The 13,947-nt window shown below is 32.0% G+C and overlaps 3 protein-coding genes across 3 annotated transcripts; 1 reads left to right on the top strand and 2 right to left on the bottom strand.

The window, feature by feature from the left end:
* Positions 1 to 300: 300 nt before the first annotated feature.
* On the bottom strand, positions 301 to 2,486 carry LOC110994276 (electron transfer flavoprotein subunit beta). The gene is made up of 6 exons (XM_022260820.2): positions 2,279 to 2,486; positions 1,970 to 2,128; positions 1,525 to 1,683; positions 1,243 to 1,323; positions 711 to 851; positions 301 to 570 (listed from the first exon to the last, which is right to left on the bottom strand). Exons 1-6 carry the CDS (start codon positions 2,327 to 2,329, stop codon positions 400 to 402), a joined length of 762 nt encoding a protein of 253 aa, XP_022116512.2. The 5' UTR covers positions 2,330 to 2,486; the 3' UTR covers positions 301 to 399.
* A 1,827-nt stretch (positions 2,487 to 4,313) lies between these two features.
* On the bottom strand, positions 4,314 to 7,940 carry LOC110994295 (26S proteasome regulatory subunit 4). The gene is made up of 9 exons (XM_022260844.2): positions 7,803 to 7,940; positions 7,409 to 7,696; positions 7,103 to 7,273; positions 6,718 to 6,846; positions 5,623 to 5,808; positions 5,399 to 5,499; positions 5,219 to 5,315; positions 4,715 to 4,924; positions 4,314 to 4,503 (listed from the first exon to the last, which is right to left on the bottom strand). The coding sequence occupies exons 1-9, from the start codon at positions 7,803 to 7,805 to the stop codon at positions 4,369 to 4,371; spliced, it is 1,320 nt and encodes a 439-aa protein (XP_022116536.1). The 5' UTR covers positions 7,806 to 7,940; the 3' UTR covers positions 4,314 to 4,368.
* A 253-nt stretch (positions 7,941 to 8,193) lies between these two features.
* Positions 8,194 to 13,605, top strand: LOC110994292 (signal recognition particle 54 kDa protein). Its single transcript, XM_022260840.2, has 7 exons — positions 8,194 to 8,474; positions 8,550 to 8,726; positions 8,844 to 9,073; positions 9,423 to 9,573; positions 11,785 to 11,933; positions 12,292 to 12,553; positions 13,074 to 13,605. The coding sequence occupies exons 1-7, from the start codon at positions 8,397 to 8,399 to the stop codon at positions 13,530 to 13,532; spliced, it is 1,506 nt and encodes a 501-aa protein (XP_022116532.1). The 5' UTR covers positions 8,194 to 8,396; the 3' UTR covers positions 13,533 to 13,605.
* The last annotated feature ends 342 nt before the right edge of the window (positions 13,606 to 13,947 follow it).

The following is a 13,947-nucleotide window of genomic DNA, read 5'->3' as shown; positions in this document are numbered from 1 at the left end:
TGTCTCAATATAGACAATTATACTTTTTAAGGAACATTGACGACTAGCAATTTGGATTGGCTTAAAAAAAGTATTCTTAATTACTTTTAAATGCATTGTACTTAGGGTGACATTGTGGGAGTGCAACCTTATGTAACTTCAGACTGTATATATTGAAAAATCAGATACTATGTTCAATCACTAATTTTGTTTGCTTGCAATAAAAAAATAATTGTAGAATGTAGTCTTAACTGCCGTTTTAAAGTATTTGATTGACATTGAATTTGTACATAGTTAATTGGATGTGAATTATAACAGCAATTTGTGCAACAATATATTATAAATCTACATAAATTGGTATAAAATATTTAAGCTAAGTTTTTACATGATATAAACTGCATTGTGAAATTGGGTTGTTATTCAAATGTGCCCTCCTTCTTTAAGTTTCGAGACAACTGTGTCAACATCTGGCACAACAGCTCCAGCTTGCCTTACAGGTGGATCTTCAACAGAAATTATTTTGATTCTGGGTGCTAAATCTACTCCAAGGTCTTTGGCTGGTACTTTTTTCATAGGTTTCTTTTTGGCTTTCTGAAATATAGCAACAAAACTCTTTATAAAATGCTAATTGCATAACAACTATCAAGCAGTACTACAAAAAATTTCAAAAAACAAAATATTTACATAAATACAACGGTATTATAATTATTATAAAAAGTTAATAAATTTACCATAATATTTGGTAGTGTTGCATATCTTGGCTCATTTAATCTCAGGTCAGCACTAATTACAGCTGGTATTTTGGTTTTGATATGCTCCAGACCACCATCAATTTCCCGAGTTACATTCAATCCAGCATCTGTTTTCTCGACCTAAAATTAAATAACTTGATATAAAAATTAATTATAATGTTTTATAATACCCTTTCCAGTTTGTTTGACATTTTTGCTAATTAGAAAAATTTATTTTATTTTTAAATTAAATATGCATAACATGATATAAAATGTAGCTTTTGGTTTACAGTGGAAAGATAATCATAATATTGGGATATCATATATATTTTAGCATAATCTAAATTAGTTTTTTTTAAATAGTTGGTTATTTGAATATTAATATAGTAACAATTTTATTTATAGAAATAAATAAAATTGTTACTATATTAATATTCAAATAAGATAAGAAAATTTGTAGAAGTGGCCTTGTGTTCTATCTATTATTGTTTATTTAAAGATAATAAAATTTATATAATGGATTACATCATACCTTAGATGCAAATGTAGCTTGAGGCCAATCTAATAATGCTGCAGTTATTTGGGCTGTTTGATTTGAATCATCATCAATTGCCTGTAAAGTAAGATAAACTTTCTTTAGAACTGTATTTACTATATAAACAAGTTAATACATTCAACTTGTTTGTATAGTAAATATAACCTTTTTAAAATATTTACTCTCCAATGGTGATAAATTAAACAGATAGCAATAGAATGAATTGTGATAAAATGTTACTCTAAAATAGATATATTTAATTAAATATTTGTACAGTACCTGTTTTCCAACAATAACTAAATCAACCTTTTCATCTTGTGAGAGTTTAGCCAGTATTTTAGCAACATGCAATGGCTGCATTGTTTCATATTCAGGGCCAGAAACTTCCACATGGATTGCACGGTCAGCACCCATTGCTAAGGCTGTTCTCAATGTTTCCTATAGTTATAATTAAATAAAAACCAAGTAATAATTTCTAAGAACATAGTAATAAACCTTGAATAAATTAAGAACTTTTTCTCCTTATTACATTTTTATGATTTACTGTCTTTTAAGTAAGTTTTCTGTGATATAGAAGTCTTTGAATATAATATCAGTAGATGCAGTAAAAAGCCCAGCAACACACTTAAGTGCCTTCTTAAAGTTTGAGTGTCCATGAAAGATGGTATCACTTAACATCAAGTGAACCCCCAATTGTCTACCCCTATTCAATAAATAAACTAACCTGAGCCTGAGCAGGGCCGCAAGAAACGGCAATAACCTCCTTAGCTATCTTTTTTTCTTTTAGCCTCACGGCTTCTTCTACAGCAATTTCGTCAAATGGGTTCATTGAATGTTTTACTCCATCAGTTACAACTCCACTTTTGTCTGGTTTAACCCTTATCTAAATGACATTATACAATTTCAGAAAAAAACATTAATGGTTGGTAACAATAATGATTAAAACTTTAAATAAAAAAAACAAGTATAAAATATCTCAAAAGTTATAAATAAATTTGATATTGAAATTAACAAGTAACCTTTGAACTCTTACTTTTACTGCATAGTCGATTACTCTCTTCACTCCGACAAGTACTCGAGCCATTATGGGTCAATTTCTTTTTATTAAAATATGAAATTACTCGAAACAAGAACAACTAAAAATTAGTTTAAATAATTTTATTTGTTAAAACCCCGACAAGTAGGTTGATAAGTTTCCAAGTTCGAACTTCGAAAGTTTTTTTGAAAATGAAACTTGTCATGCTTGACACATAACACTCAACGTAAACTCCGATTTTTAATTTCGTAGAATTCTGACAGCTATCATTTTTTTATATATCAGTGAACTGACATAAGGACAATTGACATTTAAGTCATTTATGAAAGGTTAATCAGCCTATGTTGGCTTGTTACCAGGCCATAAAATTATTTTTAAAAAAATCAGCTCAGCTACTAAAAGGCACAATTGAACACTTTTTTACATAGTTTGCCCAAAATGTTTCAATCATAAAAGTAATAATCCAAATACACACGATATAAGTCATTATTTACCTTTTCTACCTTAAATTTCCAGAAAAACGGGAATTATAAAATCTATTGAACCCATACTAATGAAACGTTCACACGGGAAATGCTAGAATTTAACTGATTATAATAAAAATGGATATCTCTCGTAATAACATTTAATTTTCAAGATAATGTTACATTAAAGGATACATATTTTTCAAAATTATACCTACAGATAGCCTGCTGTTTTTAGTTTATATACATATATTGTTCTTCTCAAGTATACAAGATTGCACATAATCAAATTCGATATCACACTACATAGCATTTTAAAATGACCTCTTATAGACTAGGTTTTGTTTATAATATTTCATAGTTCATGAAATTTTCGTGTTCGTTCTTTTGATCGTTTTAGGCTGAGGTTGGTATCTTAACCACAAAGAAGAAGAATGCCCATTCAATATTTAAAAATGATCCGGTATCACCTGCATTATTATATTTTTGTAAAATGTTAGTTCAAAATTTTTAAATACATAATCAAATGTAATACACTTGTGGTAGCCAACTAGCTTAATCAGCCGTTCAATTAACAACCTAGCCGTTTAACTTAACTGTGCCGTACAACATTCCGCCTGAATGATATTCAGCCGTAGCGTTTGTTTCAGTATTTAGAAAACTGTCTGTCTAATACTTAGGCCATTCGTACGATAGAGCCATTACTTGGTATAAAAAAAAGGCGAAAAATATGACATTTGGACTTGTTGTTTTTCATGAAAGTTTCGAAATCATAATCAAAGTTGGGGTTTGTAGACGCCATATTGACAATTTGAAGGTGGCAGTAAGTGGAATTATGTTTAAATTACCAGTCAACAGGCTAGGCAAGTAATGAAAGTAATCCGTGAGTCATTTCCTAGCTGCAGTATTATACCAGATCTGAGGTTTCCCCACTAGATTTAGGGGTTTCTCAACCGAAGTAGGTGCAGAAGGGGAGGAAAGAATATTTGGCTTTTTAAGGGGAAATTTCAAATCACACATATTTTGCTATTGTATATCACGTTCCTGTTTTTGAAATTAAATTGAAATACGAACACATCGCAAGTAAAGGATCCGTTTGGTCTTCTGTAACCAAAAAACCGAAAAATATGACATTTGAACAATTTTCTAGTACTGATAGTTTGCGTATTGCCTTCCCTTCCATAAAAATCCCAACACGACCGCCGCGTTAATAATTCGCGCCATGGCACCTGCCACCATCGGCTCGGTTTTTGATTCTGGGGGGCAATCAAATTAGTCTAGGGGTACGCCGAGACCATCTGGCAGCACTGCCTAGCTGTATCATCTGGCTGAACATAATTCAGGCCGTAAGTGAAACGGCTAGGCTGTTAATTGAACGGCAAAGCTAGGTGGATGCGACACACTCAATCAACTTTCTGATACACTGTCTTTTTATTACATATACATGTTTCTCAAATCTAAACCTTGCAAACTGATGCAGCCATTCTCAAGTTTTAACGAGAAAAACGAACAGAAATAAATTTTTACTTAATCATTAAAAAAAATTAAATGAAACAATTATATTTTAATTGGTTATTTTTTTATTATTGAAGTACAATGAATTATAGGTTAAAAAGAAACCTCTTAAAGATATAATCCTTCAGGTGTTCCTTCTTTTTTACGGTATAGGACACTTTCTTTTGATTTCTTAAAATCTTCATTAGTGACTTTCATACGCCGTTCTCGCAAAGCCATTAGACCCGCTTCCGTACATATAGCCTAGAAAAGAAAATATATGTCAAAATTTCTTTACATTCTACTAATATTAAGAATCTAGTTTTACATGAGATGAATAACTGCAACGGCATGAATATACTGTCAAAGTATATTCATGCCGACAAAAGTTATACGACATATTACACAACATAAAATACAATCAACAATTCAAAACTTTCGAATTCCATTTTTATAGTCTTACAACAATTAATACCTTTATATCAGCTCCTGAGAGATCATCCTTAGACATAATAAGTTCTGACAAGTTAACATCATCAGCTAAAGTCATTCTAGATGTATGAATGGTGAAAATACGACGCTTCGTCTTTTCATCTGGCAGTGGGAACTCAATCTTTCTGTCAATTCGACCAGGACGAATCAAAGCTGGATCCAAAGTTTCTATACGGTTTGTAGCCATTATAACCTATTTATAAAAAAATTAAATATTGAATAGTAAGAAAAGTACTATATATACCAGTTTTAAATTTAAGAGGTTCTTCTAAATTTCCGAATACTACAAATTTTTTAACCACACAATTAACAATTTCTTAACTGGACTCTAGTAAACCATTAAAATCTATTCTGCCATGTAGACAGTAAAATTATGGCCGTAGGCTTTAAATATGTATAGTGCAATCAAAGATTCTTTATCGTGGATATGTCTCTGATTGTTTGATTTATAAAGAAGTTGTTGATAGGAATCTAAGTAACTATTTACCTTAACATCCCCTCTGGAGTCAAATCCATCTAGTTGATTTAACAATTCCAACATAGTTCTTTGAATTTCTCTTTCTCCTCCTGAGTTTGAATCATAACTGGAACAAAACATATTTTTTATTTAAAAATCAATATTTACATTGTAATATAAACCAGCAATTGTAAGTTTATTGGTACAGACCGCTTTGTTCCTACAGCATCAATTTCATCAATAAAAACAATAGATGGTGCATGTTCTTCAGCAACTCGGAACAATTCCCGTACCAATTTTGGTCCATCACCCTGAAATACAAATTATAAATTTTAATACATTTACCATACTTATGGATTGTAAACTTTCAATGTAACATAAGATTTTAATTTATTATTATTAAAGAATAATTAATGTATAAATAATCACATTACCAAGTATTTCTGGATAAGTTCAGATCCAACAACACGAAGGAATGTAGCTGAAGTTTGATTAGCAACAGCCTTTGCTAGCAAAGTCTTTCCTGTTCCTGGTGGACCATACAAAATAACACCTTTTGGTGGTTTGATACCCATTTCCTCATAATACTCTGGATGAGTCAGAGGCAGCTCAACTGACTCCTAAAAACAAACAGAAGAAAACATATATAACTTATGTAAATTTCTTAGATTAAATAGGAATTTATAGATAGGTTGTATTATATAGTTTATACTATCAAATACATTTCAAAAATAATATATATTTAGATATGATACAAAAGCTGTTACATACAGTTTATTTGCTATATATCAGTGGCGAAGAGTCCATACAAGCCGATTCCCACCGGGTTACCTTTCAAAAATCAGTTCCATATTCATACAAAAGTATTTACATTCTATTTCATTAACAAAGTATTATTAATTAAATGCCTGCGCGATTTACAATAGCAATAGTAATTCTTAGCAATACCCTAAGTATCACATTTCATTTTATAGTCGTAAATTAATCAGCGCGTCAATTTTTCGTACCTAAATTACATTAAAGGTAACTCGACGAATTACAGCTTATCTCGGCCAACGTTTTACTATGAGGCGAAAAGAGACAGAGCGTGTCAAACCATCTCTTTCTAATGCTCGCTAACTGTACGTAAAATTTAAAGAAAGATAAGGCTGATCGCGACCGGCTTGCAGTTCTCTCCTCTCCTCTATTAGAAAGAGACAAAGAAATTATTGTTATTTTTTTTGGACCGGCTTCCCTTTGCCAAAATTTCACCCTTCGCCACTGCTATATATTATATATAAAGAATTGTTAACAGATATAATATATATGCATTAAACCAAAATCATTCAAAACCACCTAGGAAGTATTTGTAGAAAAATGCTACAAAAGCATTTACACAATATTACACCTCAATTTTCCCTCCCTACTATAATAAGTAATAAAAAAACATTTATAAAAAACAATTCCCCATAACTAAATATAAAATAATATAAAATAATGCAGACTCTTCTTTATATATAAATTACTATTGTATGTTTTATGTACATTACCTTTATTTCTTGAATTTGGGTATCAAGACCTCCAATGTCAGCATAAGTTTCCTGAGGTGCTTTCTCCAGCTTCATCACAGACACCATGGGGTCTGTGTCATCACCCAACACACCCACTACAGCATGAACCTAAAATTACATAAACAAATTTACCTGACTATATATATATATATATAGGTATATGGTGGATATGGTCATCAAATACAACAAATTTAAAGGGATGATAACAACAATACAATGCTATCAATTTAATATTATTTATTGAGCAGTGTAATGTAATATTTAAAACCATAAGTAAAATCTTAAAAACAACTAATATACTCTCTTTGTGTGTGTGTTAAAAAGATTACACATTAGCTAATAATTTAAAAACTAATAACCATACCTTGTGATTCAATAATACTGAGCAGCCAGGCTCCAACTGATCTTTGTCTACAAATGACAGAATGCTAACATAGTGTTCACTGCCAACAGATGTAGAAACAATAGCATGATTGTCATCTATGATCTCCTCTAAGTTACCCACTGACATAGGTGTACCTCTTAGGTCATCAACCTAATAGTGAAAACAAATGTATAGAATTAAGCATATTTTGAAAAATTTTCTTAAACAAAATCTGTGATTATGCATACTTTAAAGTAACAATTTATACGGAATATAAGTTACTCATGAAGAACACATTTCCATTACCTTTGATCTTTCTTCCTCAATTTTTTCTTCTTGAGGTTTAAGTCGTTCTTGGTTACGAATGAACTCTTCCTCCATTAAGAGATAATCTTTAATTCTTTCTAGTTTTAAAAGTTTTAGCCTACACCGTGTATGCGGAGTAACTTGTGGTAGCTTTAGTGCGGCATCAGGACCCTTAGCTTTACGCTTCTTTTTTCCAACTCTTGTAGGAATTGGCGGCTCATACTTCTTCTTCTTGTCTTTATCATCTTTTTTATCACCACCGCTTCCACCTCCAGACTGGTTTTGACCCTAATACAATAAAATAACTAAATATGTATAAAAATAAGTACTCTAGACCTAAATGCAGAATGCATATTCTTTAATGATTTATAGATATTCATATTTAAAAACGTACCATATTCCTTTATAATAAATCTATTAACTTTCTTTTTTCTCGTTCCTCTTATTTATTTTCTCTTAATGTTCACAATTCATGAGAAATTAAAATGCTGACATTTTCATTTTGACAGTCGTACCATTACAAAGCGAAAAGTACGTTTTTTAAACTGTATATAGATACGAGGGTTTTCGAATTTTCGTACAACATTTCTGCTCATTGTATTGAATTATTTTTAAATAGTGGCACGATAACAGAATTTTATGCTATTATATTTTTTATATAAAAATATTAATTTATTGAATATTATCAGGATTCAATTTTTTGTCTGCAGAGTGCACAGTACTTAACAACCATAAGAATAATTAATACGATCGGACTGTCGTCTGTCGTTTGTCAGGGTTAGTTAACTGTCAAAAAGAATTATACGTGGTGGACGTGGTGACTGTTTTTAATTTACTTTCATTAAATAATTTCGATAACCTGCTTAGAAGTTAGTAAATTTTAATACAAAGAAATGAAATGTAACCAAAAACGTATAAATTTCTATATGCTTCATAAGTGCAAAACTATCGTATAAAATTAAGAAAAGTTGAATAATTTGTATCCACAATGGTTCTCGCAGACTTAGGTCGTAAAATAACTACTGCTTTGCAGTCGCTTAGTAGAGCAACCATCATCAATGAAGAGGTACTCTTTAGTTTATAATTCTTTTTATTTGTCCAATTTGTTCTTTTACTGAGAAAAATAAAATTTTCCTTGCAGGTTTTGAATTCTATGCTAAAGCAGATTTGCGCTGCACTCTTAGAAGCTGATGTTAATATTCGTCTAGTAAAAAACTTACGTGAAAATGTCCGTGCTGTTATTGACTTTGATGAAATGGCAGGTGGACTTAACAAGCGCCGGATGATACAGTCAGCAGTCTTTAAAGAGCTAGTTAAGGTATTCAATAGTACCATATTAAAAAAAATTAATTAAGTAATAAAATTATACTATAATAAAACCTGTGATTTCAAAGTTAGAGTGACTAAGTTATATATTTCATTGCATTTTTTACAGTTAGTGGATCCTGGAGTAAAACCGTATCAACCTGTCAAAGGCAAGCCAAATATAATAATGTTTGTTGGTTTGCAAGGATCTGGTAAAACAACAACGTGTACAAAATTAGCATATCATTACTTGAGAAAAAATTGGAAATCATGTCTTGTTTGTGCTGATACATTCAGAGCTGGTGCTTATGATCAAGTTAAGCAGAATTGTACTAAAGCAAGAATACCATTTTATGGAAGGTCTGTAGTTTCTTTAAAAATATGGTTAGAGTTCACTTTAATATGTACTGTGTTTCCAGTGCTTTAGCATATGTCTTGGTAAATTTAAGTATTATGAATAGAAACTGTTTTATATGTATCTGATAAAATTAGTAGTTAGACCAACAAAATACTAAAATTATAGGCTTAAAATATGCATAATTGATAGTTAGCTTGTATCAAAGTTAGAATCTGTCAAAGTCTGGTTTATGCAGTACACTTTTGTTATATGGTATGGCCTTACTCCTTAGTGTCCTATGCCTCAACTTTAGTCTTACTTTAAGATTAATTAAGTCTTAGTTTTTCTAGACACATCAATTTCTTTTTTCAGTTACACAGAAGTTGATCCAGTAGTGATTGCATCAACTGGAGTTGACATGTTCAAGAAGGAAGGATTCGAAATGATAATTGTAGACACTAGTGGAAGGCATAAACAGGAAGATTCACTGTTTGAGGAAATGTTGGCTGTTGCAAATGCTATTGTAAGTTATTGGATTAGGTCTATTAGTAAGGTTGGAATCTATTCAGTCTGTGTTTTGAGACCCCAGCTGTGCAAAAACTAATTTTTCTTTTTATATGTGCAATAATAAACAATGTGTGTAAGGATTACCACATTATCAACAAAACCCGTCACGGTCCTCCATATCACCACTTGCCCCTAAATCTAGCTCCCACTCGTTTGTTTTATTTAGTACTGACCTTCTAGAGGTAGATCATATAATCAGAAACCTAAAATCTGATAGCACACCAGGGTGGGATAATATTCCCGCACGATTCTTAAAACTCGCTAGAAGTCTCATAGTACCTTGTCTATGTCATTTGGCCAATCTATGTTTTCAAAAAGGGATTTTCCCGACAAAACTTAAGCAAGCTATTATTGTACCAGTATTTAAATCCGGCGATAAGGACAATGTCAATAATTACAGGCCGATTTCAATTCTTCCAGCCATCTCCAAGGTACTAGAAAAACTTCTGAATATTAGATTAATAAACTACCTTAATAAATTTAATATTCTATCAAGCTCACAATATGGATTCAGGCAAGGAAAATCCACGGAAGATGCCATATCTCAATTTACGTCTCTGATAGTGACAAACCTAGATAAGGGAAAGAAATGCCTTGGTGCATTCCTAGATTTACGAAAGGCCTTCGATACTGTCTGTATCTCCTCACTTTTACATAATATGGAGCAAATAGGAATAAGAGATATACCCCTAAATCTATTTTGTGACTACCTCTCAAGGCGAACACAGAGAGTGAAAATAGGCGATTACATAAGTGATGAAATGGAAATAACCTATGGGGTTCCGCAAGGAAGCATATTAGGCCCAACGTTATTTCTAATATATATTAATGCGTTAAGTAATCTAAAACTTGATAATGGGCAAATATTTTCCTATGCAGATGACACAGCTGTACTTTTCACAGGAATTAACTGGGCAGAAGTGAAAAAATCTACGGAAATTGGACTGACAACTATTGCTAATTGGCTTGATTTCCACCTTTTGTCTCTCAATAAAGAGAAAACTAACTATATATGTTTCAGAATTTCTAATCGAACGCAACCACCTAAAGATTTTAAAATTAAATTACATAACTGCGATATGCAAAGTGTCGGTAACTGCCCCTGTCCTCCAATTACAAAAGTTAGCTCTACCAAATACTTAGGCATTCACATAGACGAACGGCTATCATGGTATCCTCATATAGAGTCCATGACTGGTAGATTACGGAAATTTACATACATCTTTAAAATTTTGCGATACATCACATCGTATGTAATACTTGCAAGAATTTACACAGCACTCGTTCAGACCGTATTAACATATTGCATAAACATATGGGGTGCGGCCAATAAAACAAAATTTTTGGAATTGGAACGGGGACATAGGGCTCTTTTAAAAGTGATGCTGTTCCGGCCATACAGATTCCCATCGGAAGAGCTCTATCATCTTAGCAAATTACTTTCCGTTAGGAAGCTGTTTGTCCTGAATCTAATTTTAAAAACCCACAGAGCGCTCCCGTTTGAGAATAGGCTGGTCTTAAAAAGAAATAGGGATGTTGTAGTCGGTCAGACCGTAAGGACCGACTTCGCTAGACGCAATATGCAAGCAGCCTATTTATATAATAAATTAAATAGGCTGCTTAACATCTACCCTCTCACCGCCTACAACCTAAAAACCCGAATAAAAGACTGGCTTATTATCACGCCTCATGCAGTATTAGAACTGCTTTTGAGACCCATGATTTAAATAGCTACACGTTACTCATTCACTCACCTACTCACTCACTCATTCACTCACCTACTCACTCACTCACCTACTCACTCACTCATTCACTCACCTACTCACTCACTCATTCACTCTCTCACACACTTACTCATGCACACAATCAGGTGTGATGATAACGGTTTAACAAGTAAAACATAAAAAGGAATTGAACTGGTTAAATTATTTTATGTAATTAACTTTGTTATGGAAGAGCTGGGAACCCTAACACAGGTATATTTACTTAAAAGGGTTCCCAAATCTTACACTGAAAAGAAAAATGTACCAACTTAAATGAATAAAGACTATTATTATTATATTAGAAAAAAATCTAAAACAAAAGCATTATTTTGAAAAACAATAGTCATATTATAAAGTCATTCATAGTTGTAATGTGTTGTATAATTATCTTTATTGCCTTATAGAAACCAGATAATATTATATTCGTGATGGATGCAACAATTGGTCAGGCTTGTGAAGCCCAAGCTAAAGCTTTCAAAGAAAAAGTTGACATTGGTTCTGTTATTATCACAAAGTTAGATGGTCACGCAAAAGGTGGTGGTGCCCTCTCGGCGTAAGTAATTTTTTAAAAATCTGCACAAACAACGCCAAATTAAATATAACAAATAAGTTATAATAAGGCTATGTTTGTTATGACCAATTTTATAATTATTTTATGAGTTAAGTGCCTGCTCCAAATTAAAAAAAGAGATCATTGGAAGAAAATGGGTAAAGCACTATTTTTTTTATATTTACTCCAATAACAAATATTAACACTATTAACAGCATTATACGAATCAAAGTCAGTTTCTAATGTTACTAGCTAATAGAAAAACATAAATTCTGATTGATTGAATTCTGTTCAACTGATTCAGATCAATTCTATAAAAGGCTCGTATAATTGTGTTTAATGGAATAACTTTTTATTTCAGAGTAGCTGCAACAGAGAGTCCTATTATTTTTATAGGTACAGGAGAACATATTGATGACCTAGAACCTTTTAAAACTAAACCCTTCATTAATAAACTATTGGGTATGGGAGATATTGAAGGGCTACTCGACAAAGTAAATGAATTGAAACTGGATGACAATGATGATCTTCTAGAAAAACTTAAACATGGGCAGTTCACATTAAGAGCTATGTATGAACAGTTCCAAAATATAATGAAAATGGGCCCCTTTTCACAAATAATGGTTAGAATTTCTTATATCACTACATAGTATAAAACAAAGTTGCTTTCTCTGTCCCTATGTATGCTTAAATCTTTGAAACTACGCAACTGATTTTGATGTGGTTTTTTTAATAGATAGAGTGATTCAATAGGAAGGTTTATATGTATAATAACATCCATTAAATAGTGGAGAAGTACTGTTATTTTTGAAGTTTCTAATGTGATGTCGTAAATAATTACATTTTTTCCGCTTACATTGCAAACGCAGGCTGAACCCTACGAGTTTTATCAAAATAATGTACTAAGTATTGTACACATTGAAAAGGTCTACAGAAAAGTCCGTGATGGTACATGTCTATATGGTATATGTCGCGTATATTATCGGAGCTTTCCAGCGACGGAAATAACAATACATAATAAAAACCTGCTTTTCATCAGCATTGCACCCGTGCAAAGTTGGGGCGGGTCGTCAGTTTCTTATATAATGCGCTCAGATAACAGGAAAATGACTATCTATATTTTAGACTTTTCATTTATTTTAGGGCATGATACCAGGATTCTCACAAGATCTCATGTCCAAAGGCAGTGAACAAGAGTCAATGGCGAAACTCAAACGTTTAATGACCATAATGGACTCAATGAATGAAGGCGAACTAGATCATCGTGACGGAGCAAAACTTTTCTCAAAGCAACCCACCCGTATAACTCGTGTAGCTCAAGGTTCAGGTGTCACTGAACGAGATGTTAAGGATTTAATAGCACAATACACTAAATTTGCAGCTGTAGTAAAGAAGATGGGTGGTATTAAGGGACTTTTTAAAGGTGGTGATATGGCAAAGAATGTAAACCAAACTCAAATGGCAAAACTTAATCAGCAGATGGCAAAGATGATGGATCCCCGTATTTTACAACAGATGGGGGGTATGTCTGGCCTGCATAACATGATGAGACAATTGCAACAGGGCTCAAGTGGCATGAACAACTTAATGGGTGGGAAGTGACAGTAGTATTTTAAGGTATCTGTAACATTTCCCAACATTGTTTTCATGGTAATAATAATTTAATGTTAAAATATTTGTGTTTTTTTTAACAAACATGACCAAGCAAATCACTTAAAGTTGATGATAATAATTTCTATAAAAAAAATATCCATATTTTTTCTTTCTTATGGCTTTTACAAATATGCTTTTGCATAAGCGATCAAGCATCATACATTTCCTAAATTTTAATGGATTTCAATATAAGGTATCAATTTGTACTGTATGGAATGATAAAACTAATTTAGTGATATTTATTAATTAAATAATAATTGTGTAAATTTAGAAGTAGAAGAAAGAAGAATAAGATTAGGTCAACAATTCAATATACACACATACACACACTCACATGCTCATAGCCCATGTGGTTTCCCTGTAT

The sequence above is a fragment of the Pieris rapae genome, chromosome 11, assembly GCF_905147795.1.
Source record: "Pieris rapae chromosome 11, ilPieRapa1.1, whole genome shotgun sequence".
NCBI lineage: Eukaryota > Metazoa > Arthropoda > Insecta > Lepidoptera > Pieridae > Pieris > Pieris rapae.
The sequence above is the reverse complement of the archived record's forward strand: the minus strand, read 5'-3'. Positions and strand labels throughout refer to the sequence as shown.

Excerpts from the sequence above, each read along its gene's own strand:
- LOC110994276 (XM_022260820.2), bottom strand. The coding sequence starts at position 2,329 with ATGGCTCGAGTACTTGTCGGAGTGAAGAGAGTAATCGACTATGCAGTA. Across the intron at positions 1,684-1,969 it reads GCGGCCCTGCTCAGGCTCAG|GAAACATTGAGAACAGCCTT; the intron begins GTTAGTTTATTT and ends TTATAACTATAG. Across the intron at positions 852-1,242 it reads AAGCTACATTTGCATCTAAG|GTCGAGAAAACAGATGCTGG; the intron begins GTATGATGTAAT and ends ATTTAATTTTAG.
- LOC110994295 (XM_022260844.2), bottom strand. Across the intron at positions 6,847-7,102 it reads CAGTATTATTGAATCACAAG|GTTCATGCTGTAGTGGGTGT; the intron begins GTATGGTTATTA and ends ATGTAATTTTAG. Across the intron at positions 5,500-5,622 it reads AACTTATCCAGAAATACTTG|GGTGATGGACCAAAATTGGT; the intron begins GTAATGTGATTA and ends TTTGTATTTCAG.
- LOC110994292 (XM_022260840.2), top strand. The coding sequence starts at position 8,397 with ATGGTTCTCGCAGACTTAGGTCGTAAAATAACTACTGCTTTGCAGTCG. Across the intron at positions 9,074-9,422 it reads AGAATACCATTTTATGGAAG|TTACACAGAAGTTGATCCAG; the intron begins GTCTGTAGTTTC and ends TTCTTTTTTCAG. Across the intron at positions 11,934-12,291 it reads GGTGGTGGTGCCCTCTCGGC|AGTAGCTGCAACAGAGAGTC; the intron begins GTAAGTAATTTT and ends TTTTTATTTCAG.